A 22256-nucleotide genomic window follows, 5' to 3' on the forward strand; every position below is an offset into this window, starting at 1 on the left:
AATACGTTTTTTTGTTAGTATTTAATATGACATACAAAAAAATTAAATAAATACATGAAATAATTAGTGTTATTTTTAAATAATTAATGAAAGAAATATCTATATATGATTATAACTTTGTAATTTAATAACATAAAATCTTTTAAACTATTTATACAAGTTTAATATATCAATAGAATTGTGAAATAATAAAGTTTATATACACTTTTTTGAAAATCGTAAAATAATCATAGAAATAAAAAGATGTTTTAATACATAAATTTGTTTCTTGAGAATTTTTCTACATTATTTTTATAATGTAGAAAATTTTTATAATAAAAAAAATTATTTAAAAGGTAAGACAAATAATCAAATGTTATCTTTGTATCGCAACCAATAGAATTCTTTTTTTTTTCGCGATAAAGAAGTATAAAATTTATATATACAAAAAGAAGAAGTAATCTCTTATAGTATATATGTGTATGCATACATATGTACATACATACATACATACATACATACATACATACATACATACATACATACATGCATACATACATACATACATACATACATACATATATATATATATATATACACATACATACATACATACATACATACATACATACATACATACATACATACATACATACATACATACATACATACATACATACATACATACATACATACATACATATGACGATACATACATACATTACATAAAGCATACATACATACATACATACATACATACATACATACATGACACATACATTACATACATTACATAACATACATACATACATACACATACATACATGTACACATACATACATACACACATTGCACATACACATACATACATACATACATACATACTATGCATACATACATACATACATACATACATACATATACACACATACATACATAGCATACGTACATACATACACACATACATACATACATACATACATACACATACACATGCATATATAGCGTGACATACATACATAGATACATACTGCATACATATGTACATAGTATATACAGATGTACATATTACATACGTACATACGCGTACATACGCATACACATTACACGCACATGCAATGCATACGCACATACAGTACGTACATACGCATACGTACATACATACGTACATTACATGACATACATACGTACATACATACATACATACATACATACATACATACATATACAGTACATACGTACATACATACATACATACATCATACATACATACATACATACATGACACATACATACATACATACATACATACATACATCATACATACATACATACATACATACATACATACATACATACATACATACATACATACATACATACATACATACATACATACATACATACATACATATCATATACATGATATATATATATATATATATATATATATATATATATATATATATATATATATATGATATATATATGTATATATATATGATATATATATGATATATATATGTATATATATGATACATATATATATATACATATATATATATATATACATATATATACATATATATATATATATATATATATATATATATATATATATGACTATATAATATTTACTATTTTAATATAACAAATCTAAGAAAAAACAAATCGTTTGTATAAATTAGCCACATCAACTCATTGCATTGGAATTTTTTGAACAATTTATATAATTGATTTATAGTTCAATTTGATGGCTCGAGATTTTCATATACGAAACACGCAAACATACCAAGAGACTAACCCACCAAAACTATTTAATAAATATGTTATTTTCCCTTGTAATGTTATTATTGTTGCGTAAATAATATGACTTTTTCATACCAATATAAAAAGTTAGCGATCAGCGTTTACTTACTTTCAGCTCAGCAATTACTTACGTTTTTCTTGAAAAAAAAAATTATGTTATACATAATTATGTTAAAGTGAGCCTACACTCCGTTACGGCGACTCTTAATCGTCCAGTGTTATAATTTCGACACTATCATTAATGAGTTTATCCTGTGTCTTTTTATTCGATATATTAGTGGATTTTCCTCTCGATATATCGTACACGGACATACAGTCGGCGATCGTCGACGGTCTAGATGTTTCCGCGGTCACTTTTTGCGGCACTACACTCAGGGTCGAGAGATTTTTCGAGTAATCTAGACTGGGCTTTAACTGCGACGGCTTTTGCTGTGGTATTATCTCCAGATGCGAATGCTGTTGCAATTGTGATAACATCGAGAGTGTCTCAACCGTGCTACTCTGAGGAAAGGAAGCCGAACTCGATAGCGAGCTCGACGGTACATCCATCGCCGCTGTTGACGGTTTCGTCGACTTGTTGCCGGCAGATGGTTTCTTGTAGCTGTGATACTTGACGCTTGCGACACTCTTGATACTGCTAGATTGCGGAGCGACGACAGGACTCACTGAGATGCCGCTCAAGTCCGGTGGTATAAAAGGCGATTGCGACATCGTAGTGGAATTTCCTGACGGTATCGCGTTTAATATACTTGGAAAATTGCCAGGCATTGACACAGGCATCGCCGTAGAAGTTTTCGCGGCTGCCGCCGTCACTGTCTTTGCCGTTTTTCTCACGTTGGGATGCACATTCTGTACATTCGTTTGCAAATTCGAGTAAGATCGTTGGCAATTTTTCTTTGACAATAATTTGTGTTGTAGCGACGTGCCAGATCGCGACACGTTCATGGGTAAGTTCACGGGCAGTGCCTGCTGTTGTTTCATAATCGGTGCTCCCATGGATGCATGGGCAATTTGTGGATTCGTCGTCACAACACCACCGCCGCCGTTATTGTTCTTCAAAGGCGAATGCGATAGTGATGAGTTGTTGTGCGCAGGCTGCGGCTCGGTTAACGATTTCGACACGCGTATCTGCGGTGCACTTATTTGCTTCGGCGGGCTGCTTTTCACTTGCTGAATGATGGATGGCTTGAGCAGGGACATTTGTGCTGCTGCTGTTGCCGTCGCATTTGCCGAATGTAACATCGGTTTTGTCGGCGATATTTGGAGTGATTTCGGAATGTGGACGGGATGCAACGTCGCGGCGGGGTCGGTCTGCAAGCTCGGCTGCTTGCCGCTAGGCTTCGTCTTGTGATGAGATGATGGCTGCTGCTGTTGTTGTTGCTGGCTCACCGGCGTTATGGATATATTAGGTCGATCCTTCGTTATCGACATAGTTGTGCTGGTTTTGGCCGTCGCTTGATGGTACATGGGTCGTGATGTTGACGCCGTAGAATTGCTCAAACTTAACAATTGTTGCACTGTCATAGAGTCTAAAGATCCTTTCAAATTACCTAAATTACCGATAGTACTTGAAGTATTGACATTGCAGCTTGATGTACTTATCGTCGAGACATTACTGATGCTAGCAGTTATAGTACCTGGGTTGTTTAAACCACTGGCGAGATTGTTTAGTGACGATAGATTGTTCTGATACTGTCTGAGAATATCTTGATAGCTTCCTACTTGGTTCAAATAGCTCATAGCCGATAAGGGATCCATCATATTAGCGCCCAATCCGCTGGCCAGTATAGCCGATAGCATGTTCGCATCGACTAGAGGATTCATGAAATAAGGGTTTATCATGGAACGATTTGACCCAGATGCGCCCATAAAACTCGTAAAGTTACTCTTGGAACCGAATTGATTCATCACATTGCCGCCCTGCTGCATAGCATGCTGCAGATACTTGTTAGCGTTAGGCGGACGTCCCCTCGGACGTCCAGTGGATATTAGATTCCTATGTGGTTTGCGATTTTGCAAAGTTTGCGGTGATGTTGAGTTAACTGGCATCTGTGGTGTGGGTGCCTATAAGATAACAAAGTCGTTTTTGAGATATTGATCATCATACCTTTCAACAGTAATGGTGAAGAAATTCACTTACCGGAATAGACGTAGAAGTGACTTGAGGTTGCACATTGCTATTGCTGTTATTAATCGATGCAAGCTTGTTCGCTTGTATTTGTCGTTGACAACATTTGATAGCGATATCCAGGACATTTCCCTCCAGAGTCTAAAAAACAATGCAAAAATGATTGTACTGATATTTGAAATTATTGCAATTGTTATCAAATATCTTAAATCTGAATAAAAAAGATAATGATTTTTAAGAAATAGCTTTAATTATTTAACTCGCTTCTCAATCCTCTCAAAAAGTGTTTTTTTAATATAAAGTAATAATGTTTTATAAAAAAAAAATGTAAAAAATTTTTTTCCATATAAAAAGATTCATTTCTATTTTAAAATACTTTTATGTGAGATAATCTTTTATCACTATAAAAATGTTTTATTTTGCTCATAAACCTAATTTAATTTTCATAATCACACACAAGTGTGCAACAATCTGATAAGATACAAGAAATCCAATAAAAGATAAGACAAAAGAGAAGATATATACATACAAGTTTGCTTGTTCAAAAAATATATGCAAAATGCAATCACGCGCGAATAGAATTAATTTCTATAGTCTAATTATTTAGTAGTTTTATGTATACTTACTTTATTTCCTATGTACATTTTATAAGTATCCGTCAATAATGTCGCAAATATTTGTATAGTCGACTCTTTACCCTGAAGATGCTTTTGTACAAGTTGATATATTTCATACACATCAAGCAGTACTTGTGTTCTGGCATCTGTTCTAATAAGGTGGACGCTGTCGATCGTGTTTACTGAGCCCATTGCCTGAATTCTGCTTCTGAGTGATTGTTGACAAAGTGTCAAAGCTTGTCGCGACAATTGCTCTCTCTCGGAATCACGTAAGTATTTTCTAAAGAAAAAAGCAATATTAGTTTTTTTCATATTATTTAAGTTTTTGCATAAGAAATTTGTTAATTTTTTAAGAGAAAAGAAAATAAAAAGAATAAATGATATTTATACAATTAATCTTTTATTTGATTTTGATCTTACTTGTCCGAATCTGGAATTTTTCCAAGCTGTATGCACAATTGCATCAACATTCGACTATCGTTACTTTCCTTTAATACCTGCATGAGTAGAGTCACGCATTTTGACATGTGTGAGGCAAAACTTCCGGGTCTATCAATTTCATTGATCGGTATATGCCATACTCCCTAGAAATCACATAATATTAGAACGCCTATACATCAATTAACATCACATAATTCGATGACACAAAATAGAAACGTTTGCTCCAATAGTTTTGCATGTTAATTTCATATATTACAATTACAGATTACTTATCAAGATAATCAAGGAAAATGGCTCTAATTCATGGTATATCATCAGTGATTTTGATACTGTTATATCTACTCTGTCTTATCACTAGGTAGTAATTAATAATGATTATCATCATTATCTATTACAAATAATGAAATAAAAAAATAGTTCAATCATATCATCCTAAAAATTTTTTGACTTTTTGAAAATAAAAAATATTACTTATCTATAATATATTTATATAATAAAATAATATTAGAAATATACATAGAATAATTCCATGTCAAAAAATATGATAAAAGAATAATTTCTTTAAAATTATCAAAGGTATTGTAATACTACGCCTAGAAAGATGATAATAGATACAGATGCTGGAGCAGATGATGCTCTAGCAATAATGTTGGCTCTTCTGTATGAGACCAAAACACACGACATCGAAATTCTAGCTATAACTGCTACATATGGTAACACATACTTGAATAACGTAGAACAGAACGTATTAAAAACTTTAACAATTGCCAATAGAAGTGATGTAAGTACTTGATGATTAAAGACTGTTGACTTACATTTATTCGAATTTTTACAATTTAAATAATTCAAAGATTTCATTATCACAATGTGTGTTAATGATTATTATAATATCATGATATTATCATAATTATTTCTTGCCAAAATTTTAGATACCTGTGTACAGTGGTGCCCAAAAACCATTGATAAATATGTATGAAAGTACTGATTACTTTGGCAAGGATGGATTTGGAGATTTTAATTTTACTAAAACAATAACTGCAAAGGTGGACAAATCAAAACACGCTTCTGTATTACTTGTAGAATTAGTGAAGCAATATCCAGGTATGTATACATATATATGTTTTAATATAAATATTCAATTCGTTTATAATTTTTGTAGGTGAAATAACTATAGTTACTCTTGGACCTCTGACAACAATTGCTATAGCAATCGCGTTGGAACCTAATTTTCTGCATTTAGTAAAGCAGCATGTCATAATGGGATCGAGCGTTGACAGTAATAAAATTGAATTTAATTTTAAAAACGATCCAGAAAGTGATTTGATTGCATTGAATAACACCAATAAACCTAGTATTATTCTACCGTCAGACACAGTATACACTAATTCTATTTCAAAAGTAATGTCATAATATTTATGCAACCATACATAAGTTACATTGATCTATAAATCATAGAATATTATTTAATATGCAGGAAGAATATAGAAACATTTATAGTAATCTAGATGTTTCTATTGCAAACTTTTTATATCAAGTTGAAAGAATCGGTTTGGAAAAAACCGAGATGTGGGAACCAGCAGACGGGATCGCTATGGCAAGTGCGTTACAACCGGAAATAATAACGGAATGTTGTAAAACTTATTTAAGACCGGTAATTGTTGGTGATGCAAGAGGTTCAGTTGTGAAAGATATGGATAATAATCAAGTATCAAATGCAGAAATTATACAAAATGTTAATGTAACTATGTTTAAAAATCTTCTATTAGAATATCTTTCTTAATAATATTGATTTAAATTGTGGAATTATTGTTATGCTAAATTTATTTTTAATTTTGTATTATATACATTCATATATTATATTATTCATTATATTTAATATACTGTTAATAATATATATATATATGTGTGTGTGTGTGTGTGTGTGTGTGTGTGTGTGTGTGTGCGCGCGCGCGCGCGCGTGTATGTACTTACATTAAAAAAGTTGGTACTTCTTCTCTCAGCGAAAAGACCTTGAAAGGTTTGTCCAGAATAGAATTGACAACTGTATGTCCTTAACAAGAGATCCTTGCATTTCACGATATCTTTTGCCTTCTTATTATTAAAAAAAAAGTGTGCGAGTCTATAAAAGGACTTGTGATGTTCAGCGAATCTTAATATACATTGTTCTAAACCAGCTAGACAATACGCAATTAATGTCGCTACTTCTTCTTCCGGCATATGTTCCTCTAGAAATTAAAATACCAACACAATATAAGGAAATTTCTTTTTTGTACTTTAATAAAATATTATAGTAGCTATAATAAAAGGTAATAATGAAAAAGCAATAGTATATAATTTACCATTGTCTACATTGGCAGAATCTTTCTTTTTCTTTTCTGCATCACTGTCGATAGATTCAGTGTCGCTATCGCTAGAACTGTCGCTATCAGAACTATCATCGCTACTGCTAGATTCTTCACTACTACTGGAACTCGAATTATTTGTCTCTGTAGTTGTAGTTGTAGTTTGTGTTGTTGTGGTGCTTTCTTGAGAACCTCTTCTGCTCAAAGTCATTTCTTCATTTGCATTGGTTTGTGTTTTCCTTTTCTCTTCTATCTTATCTTTATTATCTTTTCCCTGCCAGATAATGTCATAATAATGCTTGTATCCATTGATTTCAAACACTTACATATTAGTAAAGCATATTTAAAAAAAAAAAGGAAAAAATAAGATTAGATAAACGTACAGTAGTTTGCAAGTCTTCGTTCTGCAACCATTTGCCATCGAATCTTCTAGTGTCCTCATCATCCGCGGAAGATTGCTGAGTTTCCTGGCTAATTTCCATTGCCTGTTTCATAAGAGCATCCATTAAATCTTGTACGTTTTCAGTCTTTCGTTCAGGATCAGCTGTTAATATATTTACTGAAATTTTCTTATTCTCTTCTGTTTTTATCTGCAATTTTGTTTTATCACCATTCTTATTTTCCAGCTTCTTCTTTTGCAATTTCAGTTCGTTACTTTCATCACTAGACACAATCATCACGTCGTCGCTCGTTTTTTCCTTTCGGGATGCCATATCACAAACTTTGGTAATTAAATCATCTATTAAGGCTACGACATCTTGCATCAATTGTAAATGTGAAATGTTACTTAATTTTATTTTTTTTGTATTGTCATGTGACAGTTCATCGGGAAGTCTCTTGCGGCTTTCAGACTTTCCCATCTCCGTCTTAACGTCAGAGATTTTATTCGATCTATCTATTATTTCTATTTCTTCAATACTATTTGAGCGTCGACATACCGTAACATTACGTACATTCTTATCCGCATCCATTGCACTATCGGTTTCCTTCGAAATATTTTTTTCAACATCGACGTTCTCCTCTCTCTTCTTTTCATTAAGTTTAGACTGATACTTCATAAAAGGTCCTTCGGAACAATTTTTAAGATGCCACTTAAACAACTGACCTAACGATTTTTTCAGTGGTTTACCCTCATGTTGCTCCAAATATTTTAGTATACTCGCATGAATACGGTAATGAACTTCTAGTGCTTCTATAGATAAATTCTGTGGACTCTTGTGGCTTATTCTGCGCGGATATTGAGCATTATTTTCGTATAATAATTCACTAGCCTAAAAGTAAATATTAATGTCAAAATTATATTGGTAAAAAAAGAAAATAGTATAGTAGACAAGATAACTGACCTTTGCATAATGTTCCAAAAATATGGGAGGATCTTGATTTTTCTTTTCCGCGACTTTACCGAGCATATATTGATAAAGCCATCTTTCGTCGTGCTGTATAGTCGGTTCCTCGATAGTTTGACATATTCGATTGGCAGACTCAAAGCACTGATCCGCAATCTCTAGCATCTCCTCCTTTCTGGTTTCCAAAATTTCGAATCTCTCCATGCTTAACGTGTCGGTCTCTTGCTTGAGCAATCGCGAACAAAATGAATGAACTATATAAACGAAATTCCCATACTCTGTCCAAATGACAGAATGGCCAGGCGCCAATTCAATAGCGTGTTGATAACTCGACTGTGCCATTTTTGCCTTATTGAGAAACTTATCTTTTCCTCTAAATGTGATAAGAAACATACATATAATACAGGTAAATGATACAGAGAAATAAAATTAAGGAAAAAAAAATGATACTTACATAGGTCTGTAATTGTTTAACCAATTTTCTATTATACTGCCTGTCGCCATAGCTAGACCTGCCCACGAATTTAATCCCCTCGGACATAAACACAGATCTAGTAAATAATATCGGCAAGCATGCTCCCATTTGTTGTTCTTGAAATAAAAATCACCTAGTAAATAATAAATTGTGGATATCGCATGTGGTAGAGGTTTCACCACGCTCGGCATTTTATCTCGTGCACCGATTATGTACGTTGTCATCTCGTCTACTATTTGATTCGGATCGCTCTCGCGTGGAACTAATCTGATTATTCTCTTAAACAGTATTTCCGTATCCATGCTGATTGAGGAAGGGCGGGGACACTGAAAACTGGGAAACTGCTTTGGTTTGTAAAAATCGAATAGCAACTGTGCTCCTTCCCAAGTTAATTCCATCTGCGGCACCATGTGGTCTTGTAGATTCTTTGGACGTATTTTGTTGACCCTGTTTGGATGACCGTACAAACAGAAAAATATCTGTTCCAGATATTTCGTGAGTCTGTTTTTTATGGAAGCGTACAAGGGAGTTTCGAGCTGTGGTATAATAAGATTCATGATAAAGAATAAGAGTTTTGCCTCGTTGAAGCAACACCAAGAATGTCTGCCAATAAATTCGTGGGCGGTAAACAGAATCATGATGGATGGTGGAATGCCATCGTCCTCGTCATCTGATTCAGAGTGATGAGAACTGTGCAATTTATTTTTGTAAGGGGATTCAACCTTTGCTCTTTCTTTATCTTCTTCACTATTAACATATGAAAATTTCACATTACAATATATAATAATCTATGCATATATGTACATGAATATGCTATGTGTGTTTGTATGTGGTGTGTATATTGCACAAACACAATACAAACTTACTATTGCAGAATATAATGTAATAGGATCCAGGGTAGAACAGTCTCCAATGGCATTTCAACAGCATTTTCTGGTACATCTAATTGATGACAAACAATGTGAACTAAATTCTGCACCAATCTCGACAGACGAGACTCCAGCAGATATTTTACTGAAATTACAATATAAAAATTTATAAAAGAATATTATATTGCAAGAGTTTCTTATATAATGTATTTTATAATGTACTTTGTAATGTATTCTTACCAATGAATACACTAACTTCGATCGTACAAGCTTCCAATTTTTCAAGTGCCATTACAATAGAACTTGTCCATTTCTTTTGTTCAGCTTCATCAGACGAAGTCAAATAATTTTGCCATGATTCATTGAGACAAGCTTCTGCCCAGACATAACATTCCTAAAAGTATATTATCAAAAGTTTAATATTTTCTTACATATATTATATTTGTTATTAATGCCAGTAACAAGTGTTACCTCATACTGTTGAAGTTGCCATAAGCTGTCGAGTAACATGGTTAATTGTCGAACTCTGTCGACGATGTTTTCATTGGTTATCAACAATTTGTGCCTCTGTTTGGCAAATTTGAAAGTATCCTGCAGTATGTAAGATAGTTCTGCATATTTCTTTTCATCATATAAATGTTGAATTTCGCCTAATTTTTGACCCCTAAATGATTACAAGTTAAATTATAATATCTAAATTTAATGTCATCAATATCTTGACTAATAAATATTATATTAGAGAATATCAAGATTGAAAATATACCTCTGAATTGATGTGAGTTTTCTTTTTACGAGTTTGGCACTGATTTGAGAATTATTTTTACAATTTAATAGCCTAATACATGGACTTGGGCTTTTACTTTCCATCTCTTGCAGACGATTCAACAACTAAACATTTATACTTTATAGTTTATAATAATATATCATTTCTTCTCAATATTGAACAAAAATTTCTTACCAGCTCTAGCGTCTCTATGACTATGTCTATATCACCTTGACACAAAAAGATGCTAGCTTTAAGCCATAGAATTCTCAATAAAATGTATAAGTTTTCATCATTTAAGAGATCTTGTCGAACGCTTGTAAATATTATATGTCCTAATTCTTCTGCTGGCATCCCAGTGCCAAGTTTATCCAATCTGCAATAACAATTTCATGCCAGGAGCTTTATGAGTAATATGAAATTGTAAAGATAAGATTATTGAAGATTTACGTAGGATTTGGCAAAGTATCAGGTTTATTATCCAGCCATCTATCTGTATGAAGCTCTCCAAATAGCAGTGTCATTTCAGTATCCAGCTTTAGAATCTTATCATTGACATCTTCATCGAATGGTGACAAATGTGGAATATGTTGCCTAAATAAGATTGATTAATTCAGATTTTTACCTGTACAGTAAATAATCCTTATGCATATTTACCTCATAAAAACATATGCCTGTAGATAAACATCTGACATTCCTTTCGGCCACATCTGATTCCATTTGGTACATAGAAATTCTGTAAATTTCGCGATAATTATCATTAAATTACTTTTACCGCTATGCTGATTTATAAATGCGTCCACATCAGCAATTTCTGCCTCTGTCCCAAAGTATTTTTGCTGTTGACTGTGCAACATAAGATCAAGGATTAATAACATTTTCTATTATATTTCCGAGCAAAAACTAAACTATAGAGCACCTTGAGTCAGGACTTGGTGATTTTGAACTTTCTGAACTCTTGAGGATTTCCATATTAGTGGTATTATTCTCTTGATTCGTAAATAACTGGTACATATCCATCGTGTCCATAGATTCGTCGAGATTTTTAGTGACATCATCTTTAGTCAATCTTACTGTATCGGGTCTGTAGAAAGAAATTATATCTCCATAATTATAGAAAATTTAGATCTCAAAATCATACAATATATATATGCATACAATAAAGTATTAGGAAATAATCTTCTAAGTGCTTCCTCCAATTGAACATCGTCCCTCTCTGCTTCCCGTCTGTTTGAACCTCTGACTCTCGCAGATCGTCTCATGTTGCAGCTCCAAGCCCATTGCTGCAGAAAGCATAGCGCGCTTCTGCGCCTTTTCTTCACCTTCTGTCCCTCCTCTTTTCCATCAGTTTTCTCAGAGTGAGTTTTATCGTCTGTCTTACACCTCGCGTCGCTTGCTTTCTCGGTTCCCTTATCAGAAACTTTATCATCGCTCGACTTTTCGCTTTCTTTGTCGCTAGATTTCTCATTGGGTGTTCCATTATCCGTACTGTAAACATCATCTGTGACTTTGTCATTCTCTAATTTATCGATATTCATGTCCATTTCGGATTGCATTTGTTCCTCTGAATCCATGTTCTTGGTTTCGCTTTGTTCTTCACATTGCAGACCGTCTGTGTCGGACATTCTCAGTGGATCTTCATCTTCAATTATTTGCACATCGGTCGAACAAGATTTTTTATCGTCCTCTGTTTCAACCTCCATCGCGGTATCCGAAGCTGTATTGAAAGCCTGATTGTCGTTCGATATCTCGCAATCTTCCGTCTCAATCTTAACAGATTTGCCAATATCATTTTCTTCATTCAAAGTTGGATCATTTACTTTCTGCCGATCTATTTCCATAATGTTAATTTCTTCAATCTCACACTCTTTATTAGCTGTTACACATTTGTCATCGGGCTTTCGAACCAATAATACAATTCTACTGACAAAGTTCAAATCATTTTCAGTGATATATCTATGCATGTCTAGTAGACTTTCTCCAAGAGCAAGCCATGTATAATTTATTAAAGGCATTCTCAATGTCAATTCTGGTAATGGTTTTGGCATAAACTCTACTTTACAAACCTCTGCCCATTTTGCGGAAACTTCTCTTGCCTCTGTTAATAATTTATCACCTAATACATGATCATATTCAGTATACAAAGGTGGATCTAATTGCCAATCGCTATTGTACAATTTATAACATTCTTCCATGCACGGGATGTCTTTAAATATCCTATCGCGAAATGCCAGACCCTTCACATAATTAGGATCCATTTCCAATGCCACAGAAATATACAACAGACAGTTCATATAATCAGGAACAGCATATAAGGCAGTTATTAAATTATCCAGGCAAGGCCAGTGATTGGAATTGCACTTTAAACCCTGCTTAAAGGATGAACAAGCTAATTCTAAATTAGAAATCTTCATAGCTAATGTACCAATCCTATACCACAGCATTACATCTGAACCATCCAAGTTTGCAGCTTCCCAATAGTTCTCGATAGCATCCTTGTAATTCCCACATGCCGTTTGAATGGCGCCAATATTCTTGAAGCAGGAATATTTCAACGACAACATTGGTCTTGACCTGCCATCCGGCACTTCAGGCTTCTCCACTTCATCCAGCAATTCAGTTTCCAAAAGATCCTTAAAAATAACTAACGCCTCTTCTCGTTTATCCTTCTTTAACAAGTCCAAAGCTTTGTTGTATTCCGTTAATGCTATTTGTTCCTGGAATAAATTAATTGGCGTTTTAATATATGCATCAAGTACATTTCCTCTTCAACTTTTAATTTAACACCCAATGCTTTTATAATCCGTAACTTTTTATTTATATATAAACTTCAATATTAAAAACAGACGGCTAAAATAAAAATATAAATCACGTGCACCGAATGTAGAAGACAGATGCAGATTCCTACGTACTCGATTGCCAATCAATTTGACTCTCTAAATAATCATTAGTCACATTGAATAAATAAATCTCACATAGAAATGTATCAGAAAAATAAATTTTTTTTTTCTACGTTATAATAATGACGTTAAACATTGGAAATTGCACGAAATGTCACTAATGGTTTTGAGGTTATCCGCGAATGTAAACAGAGCATAGACATTTCTCATACTTGCGCTTCCTTCGTGATCGTGGGTACATCCTCCTCCTCGCTCTCCTCGCTCGACTCCTCGTTAAGCGCCGATATTTTAATCATCCTCTGCTGAAAGATTCTCGCGCGATATCAATGCCATACAAAAACGTCAACAAAAGCACACAGACGCCGGTTTTTTAACACGCCGCCATATCACATATCACGATGAAAGCCGCGCGTTCTAGGTGACAAGATCGTTGAGCATCATCAGCTGGTTGGAGACGGAGATCGTTGGAGATAATTCGATTAGATGGCGGTTGGTTTTTTTTTTTAATGGATTTTAACTTGCCTCCATATGTAATATATAGTTTTTTGAAATGACAATTATAATTTAGGGCTGTTTCATCAGTTGTACTTTCAGCACTTTTTCCCGTTCTTCTCCTCCTTTTCTTTCTCCGCTAGAGAAATCAGAATGTACATATATATTCTTTCTCACAGATAAGTGCACTAAAACGAAAAAGAGCACACATGTTTGAACTAGTAGAAAACCTGAAGGCCAAACTTCAAATAATTTGTAGTTGCAAGTGTTAATTACTCCCTACACTTTGAAGCAATTGAACTTTCAACTTGTTTATCTCTAATTTCTTGTCTTGCTCGGTAATGCATACATGCATATGACACAAATAAAAGGAAAATTATTGCGCTTTACCGCCCGACAGCCGCTTGCATGTGTATACCGTTGATTAATCCAGTCTTGATTTAATTTATAGTGTAAATACAATACGCTCGTACAATGGTATTTCGTGATCAGCGATAACAATAGCCACGCGTTAGCGTATAAGAATAATGTCTGTGCCTCGAAGTGAGTATTCTTGTATTCGTGGAATCCTTGTATAGCAGATTACCGGTATACCGTATTGCGATAAAACGTATTCGAATTATCGATATTGTTTTTCGTGTAATTAAGAACTATTCTCGACAACACAATTAAATTATATATATGCCATTACTTGATAAACAAAGAACATAAAATTAAAAATACAAAACATGTATTTCTTGTTGGACTACGAATATGTTATCTTATACAATATATATGATAATATGCTGCTAATTTTCTAAAAGTTAACATATACATATGTAACTCTATTCTATATTTTACTCTTATAATAATTTTAATCTTTCTAGTATATTAATATACGATAGGATTTTTATAAATCAAAATCACAAATAAAAACTTAGTAGTTTATATGAACATATAGTTACATTATTGTTCTCAACATTCAATGAAAAATCAAATTTTTTATTGATTTGAGTTAAATGTAAAAATGGAAGAATTCATTATTCTGTATAATATCATTTTATATATATATATAATACTATTATGAAAATAAACAGAAAAAATTAACAGTCTCATGACCGCATGTTATGTTGTTAGATTACAGAAGAGGTAAGGTTGCAGAATCAACTAGAGGAAAACTTGGCAGTGATACTTAATCTTACCATATGAAAAAAATGATCTTTAAGATATAGAAAATATAATAAATATTGAGGTATACATATACAAATATAACAATAATTTAAAATTAACAAAAACATTTGACATTCAACAAAGCATCCTTACCATAAACTGTACTCTAACAAAATGTGTAAAGTGTATCATAGAATTTCTTGGCACTTTAAATCATTACAAATTTCCTTATTGTATAGCAAAAAATTTAAGTTTAACGAATGTACAAAATAAAAAGTAATTTCAAAAACTGCAAATAATTTTTGATACTCTGTTTCAGTCGTATTAATAACATAAATTGATAATATGTACATCACAGGAGACCAGTTGAGGGGTGGTAGTATGCAAACGATAGATACACAGAATATGTCCAATTCTGTAATTGAAAGAAACAAAAGTATTATAACAAAATTTCCCCTCTACAATAGATTTCATCAAAATTGGCGTATAGGTGAGTCTGTTTTTATTGTATATGTAAAAAATATAAAATAAAATAGGATGCCGATTTATATATCTTGTATATTTATAAAATTTTTTAGATTGAATTCAAAGCAATTTTTTATTTTATAGATCCTGAAATGTCGAGACATTATTGGACCGCATCTTTCTTTTTGCCGGTTGGATCTATTTTTATTCTTGGAATAGTCGTTTTGCTGATGGTAATGTAAAAAATTTATTTGATTTCTCTCATCACGATTAAACTCTCTTTCTTTCTCTCGTTTTTTATCAAACGTATAATCAAAATTGAGAAATTTCAAATGATTATTATAGGTATTGTTCAAACGATGTCCTCATACAATAGCCGCAATTGTTGCCGCAATCCTCGCTATCATTATCATATTGACAGCTGTAGTATCGCTTAATCATGAGCCAATTTATACTTAACATATTTAAGCAAATAATTATCGACTGTTATATTGAATAAATCTTTCCTTTTATATACATTAAACTGAGAGTACAGAACTGATTGAATATTTACAAATTTTATAACAATTGTATACATTGAATAAATAGATATGTTACTTACTACTAGGAGTGTTCACTCGTCATTTTCATTTTAATCATATCTTCGGAAACACGTTCCGCTGTTTCTAAGTATTTTTCCAGTGTTGAATTTAATCTATCATAACTCTAAAACATAAATTGCAACATGTATTAAACTGTGATTTATTAACATTATAATATATACTAACTACAGAGAGAAATGAATTTATCATACCTCTATATAAGTGGAGTCTTTCCTTAAGAATTCTAATTCATTTAATAATACTTCGATGGTATTAAACGGCAACCAGGTTGGTGGCGCAGTAGCCACTAATGGTGTCTCGAAACCAAAATGTTCTTTTCCACTACCTAACGCCGCGTTAATATAATCTACAGCTAACTCGCTTGCTTCTACTAATCGGCCGGTATTTAACATGAGACGAAGAAGTTCCGATGCATTGCGTTTCTACAATATTTATGCGAATATATTTTCTACATAAACGAAATAGAAAAAAATAAAGAAAATATTTCGATTAATAGATTACTTACTTTATACGATATCAATAACCATTGTGGTAAAAAGGCTCCATCTTGCAATAATTTACGCGCAACGGCCTTATGTAATTCACTGTTGTCTTTTTCATGCTTCAAGGTAAAGTACTCTAACAATCTCCAAGCGGTATTTGCAATAGTTGTGTTAGATATTCCAATATCTGGAGAAGAATATTAATTATCATATAACGCTTTTGTAGAGAAAAAATTTGATGATTCTCGAAGCAATAATAAAATTATTAATAGCTAACGTATTACCAAATATATCATTTTGTATTAGCCAATCCCAGGCATTTGGATCCTCGTGTTGGCTCAATTTGATGCATTGAGAAGTTAAACTTTCGAGTACAGAGGCTTTACTAATTTTAAATTCATCGCACAAATGTAGCGCTGTTGTATACAAGCCAGTACTGCACAAAGTGATAACCAGCTCGGATGGTTCTATGAACATATATAAATATTTTCAAAATTTATCTTAATCGCATTTTCCTCATAGAAATATAAATTATACACTATTAAAAGATGCTTACCAGTATGTGCGACTATATGCATTCCTGAATTAACTTTCGATATCTTTAATCTTGCGTCTACTATATAATATTCTTTCTTGATGTCATCTAATTCGAGGACTTCGACTTGTTTCTTTATCTTGTAATGTAACACCTCTTTTCCATCTATGTCTCTCTTCTTTTGCGCGTTCGACGAATTCAATTCGCCGGAGAGGTTCTGATCAACAGGTCTTACGATCCATCTATATTTTTCACTTACATGATATAAGGCATTAATACACGCTAATAAACATTGCGCTTGCTTCGTTATAATCGGTGCGGAATGAGGTTCCTGACTTAAACGCATAGCTTGTTCGTACATTACAGACGCGGCTATAAAAATACAATAAAAATATATAAATATAGTAATGATACTCAGTTACATGCTTGCTTCAAGTTACAAAAACTTACCTTTCCGCATGTTTTGTTTATTGACATGAAAACTATATAGAAAGTTATAATAATTATTTTCCATAAGATCGACGCTTCTGGCTCTGCCTTCTACTATTCTCTCGAGGTCTTCATACATATCAACGTACGGAAAAGAAATTAAGTCTATCAATAATTTTTTCTCGAATAACGTTACGACCAGTTGCCGTAAACAGTCCACTCTACGTGCAGCGTCTGGGTTTGCGTTTAGGCAATGATAAGCTTCCGCGTGGTGACCTAGACCCAAGTGTTGCGCGAATATTATCGAATGGAGTGTCGGCAAATTTGGATCATCCATGTCGGCGGTCGCTATAGCCGTCTCAGCAATCTCTATGATACAATCGGATGCATTGTGTTCCTCAAACAATTTTATAACCTTTAGATAATAATGGACCAAATCCTTGTTTCTTGATGTTACATTAGAATTGAGTAAAGCGTCCACCAAAAATACATCGGTTAAAATTCCATTGGAAGCACGAAGGAAATTATCGCATGCCTTTTGCATCTCTCCCATTTCTAATAATGCAATGGCTAGGATAAATTTCCTCGAGGCGCTATTCCATTCACACCACGTGTTCAGAAGTCTCACGTATTCTTGAACAAGCAAGAATTGACAGCTCGAAAGTAACCATTCGGGAAAAATAAAATTTCCGGATATCGGCCATCTAATTTCGATAATTTAAGGAAATTTGTATAAAGATATATAAAGATATGTGATAAACCTTGAATCTCATGTATATATCAGAGCTTGACATAATATTAAAACTAATACAACTTATATGAAAGGATACACAAGTTGTGCGATAAGTGTTACATGCGTCAGCATACTGTAATGCCAAGGTATTAGAGTCATCGGATCCATATTCGCTTGAGCCATTAACATATGAGCATGCTTCCCACCGCTGTTATGAATAAACAGTTCTAAAAGTGATAGGGATCGATGCTGCCTTTGTGCGACGTTGATTCGTGAATCAACGAGTTTCAGCATTGAAAGACGCTGCGAGCTGGATTCGCTGGAAATATTTCACAGCTTTTTTACACTTTTGTTGCATCGATATTTAAAAATATATAAATTTACATGTACATATATATACATATGTACTATAGTACATTGTTTAAATGATAAACTTACAGTAAAGATTGCGAAGGAGTATATGTTGCCGTAGATTCACATATCCATGTGACGACATAGTAAGCTTGAGTAAGTACAACGGTCCTCGGTGCTAACGATGATTTTATGGTATGCAAGGAACTCGAGTCAAATATCTCAGGACGCAGTAATATGAACTGCTGTAAAATCAATAGATCTCTGCAGATAGAGAATCTCAAAAGCGCTATTTGCGTTATGGTTTCCGCAATCGCGGAAATTCCCATCTGGCTGCCGAATAGATGATTAACGTTTAACAAGATTTTCGAGGCATCGTGATCGTTCTCGAATTGAAGCTTATTTGGTTGTCCAAGATCGTACGTTAATGCATCCAGCAACATGGCCATGGCGCCCGATATATCCTTGACACTACTTAATTTATGATAGAGTTCCGATTGAAAATCGAAATCCGATAGCTGTTGGCAGACAAGTGATTTTTAGTTTAACGAAAAAAAAAAGAATGTAAAAGCTAATTCTAAAATACTCACCGGATCGTCGGGTTCCAACATCAACTTTGACAACAAATCATCAATTATAATATCGGGACTTCTAAGATGATACAATTCTCTTTCAATTTCAGTTTTAGTTTCTTCAGATAATTGTTCTCCCAATATGACCAATGCGGACATTAGGGTAATTAGATCTTGGCACGTGTCTTCATCTTGCGATAGAACAGGCGTTGTTTTGAAACGGGATGTGTAAGACTTGTCATTACAAAACACTAAATGTTCTAAAGCTTCCATGGGTCTCAAAAGCGATAAGGATGACTTTTTTAATAAGACAATGCCGTAAACGCTCGGCAGTAACAGTAAACCTACAGGACGAGTGCCGTTAGCGTGATATTGAACGACGCACGAATAAAATTTCGACCAGCATCGGTTAGCAATTTCGAGATAATCCTCATCCATAATCACATCTGCCTGTAAATCGGCGGAATCCATCACTTCCGCTTGTATTTCAGCCTCAACTGCCATACACACTCTCTCTTTTAAAACAGCCGGCGAGAAAGTTACGTCTGCTATTACGTTAGATCTTCTGTAGATGCTTAGCGCTTTCGTGATGTCCACCAACGAGAATTGTCCAGGATGAAAAATGTAATTTATATACGCTTGCCTCGGATCGGTTCCAGGATCGGTTACAATGTAATCTCTGTCGCGCGCTTGTTCTAAAATTGTGGACTCCCATTCGGAATTAATACGTTGCATGCCATTCAGTGATAATTGTGCATGTGTAACTGCTACAGCGTCCATATCTGCCGTTCTCCATACTGCCCACAATCTGGTTGATGTGAATGCAAAATCTACCAGGTGTTGCTATTTAGGAATAATATAAATTCATTACATTCTCTCTTATATAGCGAAATAAAAAATATATCGAAGATATACTCACATCCGGCGCGTATAACGTACATAATCTAATAAACTTGAATATGCCGTTATCTTGTATAGGTTTCAGAATGCTGAATTCGCATCCACCACTGAATTTTAAAAATGTTCCGAGATACAATTCGTTATCGGTGCCTAGCGCTTTTCTTAAGACATGACCTTGCGCGCTTCGAGACATAATGCGATTCTCTACTGCCGTTTCCGTCACAGCTACGCACTGCGTCTTATTACAAGACCATATACGTACGTTACCTTCTCGACATAACGCAAACAAATACGTATCACTACCATAACTGTGTATAACGAGGGACATGGCAACATGAGCTTCGGTATTACGACCCCTAAACGCTGTGGCTATACCGCTCAGGAATTTGGGCACTATCGAATCTTGTTTCAATTCACTGGTGTGTACAAGACCTGTGAGTGAGTCGAGCCTCAGAAGTAATATAGTTGCTGAACTGTAAGCAAGAGCAAACAGTGCCTCTTCCTGTGGCAATGTAAGCCACGATGCTGCTGCATGGGGCACTGGAGAGTCTATGAGTCAAATAAAATGTTCGAATGAGCGCCCAATATGCAAATAATAGTGATAATAATATACAAAAATAATTTTACTCTGCTATAAGAATATGTATAGAAAAAACTACATTATATTCACCAAACTTACTTGTGGTGCCAGCATTAGAAATAATGTGAAATGTATGAGGATCTCTGGCATTTTGTGCAGAAGCTTCACTGAATATAGATTGTACACTGAGATCTGTATATGCACCCAATAAATTTTCCTAAAAGGAAATAAATTGTTAACAAAGCAATATACATTTAAAAACGAAAATCAAAATATTTTCATATACTTACTTGTTTGTGAATTTTATCTGGATGAGAAAAGGTAAGTTTGTGAACACTGGAAACGGTGACAATCAGGATAATGACAGAGTTAATTGTCTCATGAATAGAAATTCCATCCAAGATTGGGGTATCCGTAAATTTGTATCTGACTCGACAGTTGGCGAGATTAATGTCAAGACTATGCTCAATCAATTCGAGTACGTCATGACAAATACGCCAATAAATAAAACGGTTACGAGTAAAATACTTGGACGAGTCTCTGTATGAGTATCCACCTGCCCTTTCTGGTACCTTTATATCCTGCAATGTACTTTGGCTTCCACCTGCAAAAATAAAATCATTATTATATCTATTCCTTACAGTTATAAAAAAGTGACTATTTTGATGCCATCAAAATTTATATTTATCATACATTATTATGCAATTATTTATTAATTTTATAAAAAAATTATAACATGTATATGTATTTAATATGTAATCTCTTATAGCACCTGTCAGAATTGGCGCTTAATTTTTCTCAAGAATCCAGATACTAATTTACAATAGACGAGTAACAGGTAGATAGAGGTTAGAAAAGTTATACAAAAAGATGGGACTTGTAAATATCGTACAATACTTTATTTCGTGAGCGTTGTCATTTGTGCATCATCGCAAATAGCTTTTCAAAGCGTTCTTATGTTAGGTTACGAGAAAAATTTCGGTTTGCCGGGCCCTCACGTGGAGGTTAGGACATGCTCACCTGTGGTCAGAGTAATCTCTTTCCATTTCTCCGGCAGAGTTTGATCCGGCACGACTTCGCGATAACCCAGCGGAAACTCCACCATGTTCCAATAATTTTCAAGGTGACACAGGAAAAATTTATAGCGATTTGTTACTTTACATCACAGAAAACCGCTGGAAATTCGAGCGGATATCGAACGATTTTTGGCGCTCGTCTCGTGCTCTACGTCCTCTACGTAAGCGTCAGTGTGTTAATGGTGTGTATTTATGTTATGTATATTAGTGCTGTGTGTGTG

The 22256-nt window shown here is 33.9% G+C and overlaps 4 protein-coding genes across 4 annotated transcripts; 2 read left to right on the forward strand and 2 right to left on the reverse strand.

Moving 5' to 3' along the window:
* Window positions 1–1604: 1604 nt before the first annotated feature.
* On the reverse strand, window positions 1605–14063 carry LOC126852897 (calcineurin-binding protein cabin-1-like). Its single transcript, XM_050598179.1, has 19 exons — window positions 13882–14063; window positions 11928–13486; window positions 11689–11853; window positions 11427–11615; window positions 11220–11363; window positions 10965–11145; window positions 10770–10894; window positions 10478–10670; window positions 10247–10400; window positions 10004–10151; window positions 9117–9884; window positions 8660–9035; window positions 7700–8587; window positions 7314–7590; window positions 6946–7199; window positions 4954–5117; window positions 4543–4813; window positions 3929–4057; window positions 1605–3852 (listed from the first exon to the last, which is right to left on the reverse strand). Exons 1-19 carry the CDS (start codon window positions 13963–13965, stop codon window positions 1993–1995), a joined length of 7929 nt encoding a protein of 2642 aa, XP_050454136.1. The 5' UTR covers window positions 13966–14063; the 3' UTR covers window positions 1605–1992.
* On the forward strand, window positions 4673–6888 carry LOC126852902 (uncharacterized). Its single transcript, XM_050598187.1, has 6 exons — window positions 4673–4802; window positions 5239–5332; window positions 5551–5755; window positions 5904–6075; window positions 6134–6372; window positions 6449–6888. Exons 2-6 carry the CDS (start codon window positions 5265–5267, stop codon window positions 6752–6754), a joined length of 990 nt encoding a protein of 329 aa, XP_050454144.1. The 5' UTR covers window positions 4673–4802; window positions 5239–5264; the 3' UTR covers window positions 6755–6888.
* A 284-nt stretch (window positions 14064–14347) lies between the features above and the next one.
* LOC126852903 (uncharacterized) lies at window positions 14348–16370 on the forward strand. The gene is made up of 5 exons (XM_050598188.1): window positions 14348–14499; window positions 14613–14704; window positions 15669–15800; window positions 15920–16008; window positions 16121–16370. Exons 2-5 carry the CDS (start codon window positions 14689–14691, stop codon window positions 16232–16234), a joined length of 351 nt encoding a protein of 116 aa, XP_050454145.1. The 5' UTR covers window positions 14348–14499; window positions 14613–14688; the 3' UTR covers window positions 16235–16370.
* Window positions 15589–22201, reverse strand: LOC126852898 (nuclear pore complex protein Nup160 homolog). Its single transcript, XM_050598180.1, has 14 exons — window positions 21980–22201; window positions 21250–21563; window positions 21059–21176; window positions 20399–20928; window positions 19498–20322; window positions 18995–19425; window positions 18654–18875; window positions 17845–18527; window positions 17416–17766; window positions 17144–17326; window positions 16883–17046; window positions 16569–16799; window positions 16377–16480; window positions 15589–15725 (listed from the first exon to the last, which is right to left on the reverse strand). The coding sequence occupies exons 1-13, from the start codon at window positions 22062–22064 to the stop codon at window positions 16379–16381; spliced, it is 4239 nt and encodes a 1412-aa protein (XP_050454137.1). The 5' UTR covers window positions 22065–22201; the 3' UTR covers window positions 15589–15725; window positions 16377–16378.
* Between the last annotated feature and the right edge of the window lie 55 nt (window positions 22202–22256).

Source organism: Cataglyphis hispanica, chromosome 11 (genome assembly GCF_021464435.1).
Source record: "Cataglyphis hispanica isolate Lineage 1 chromosome 11, ULB_Chis1_1.0, whole genome shotgun sequence".
In the NCBI taxonomy this organism is placed as follows: domain Eukaryota; kingdom Metazoa; phylum Arthropoda; class Insecta; order Hymenoptera; family Formicidae; genus Cataglyphis; species Cataglyphis hispanica.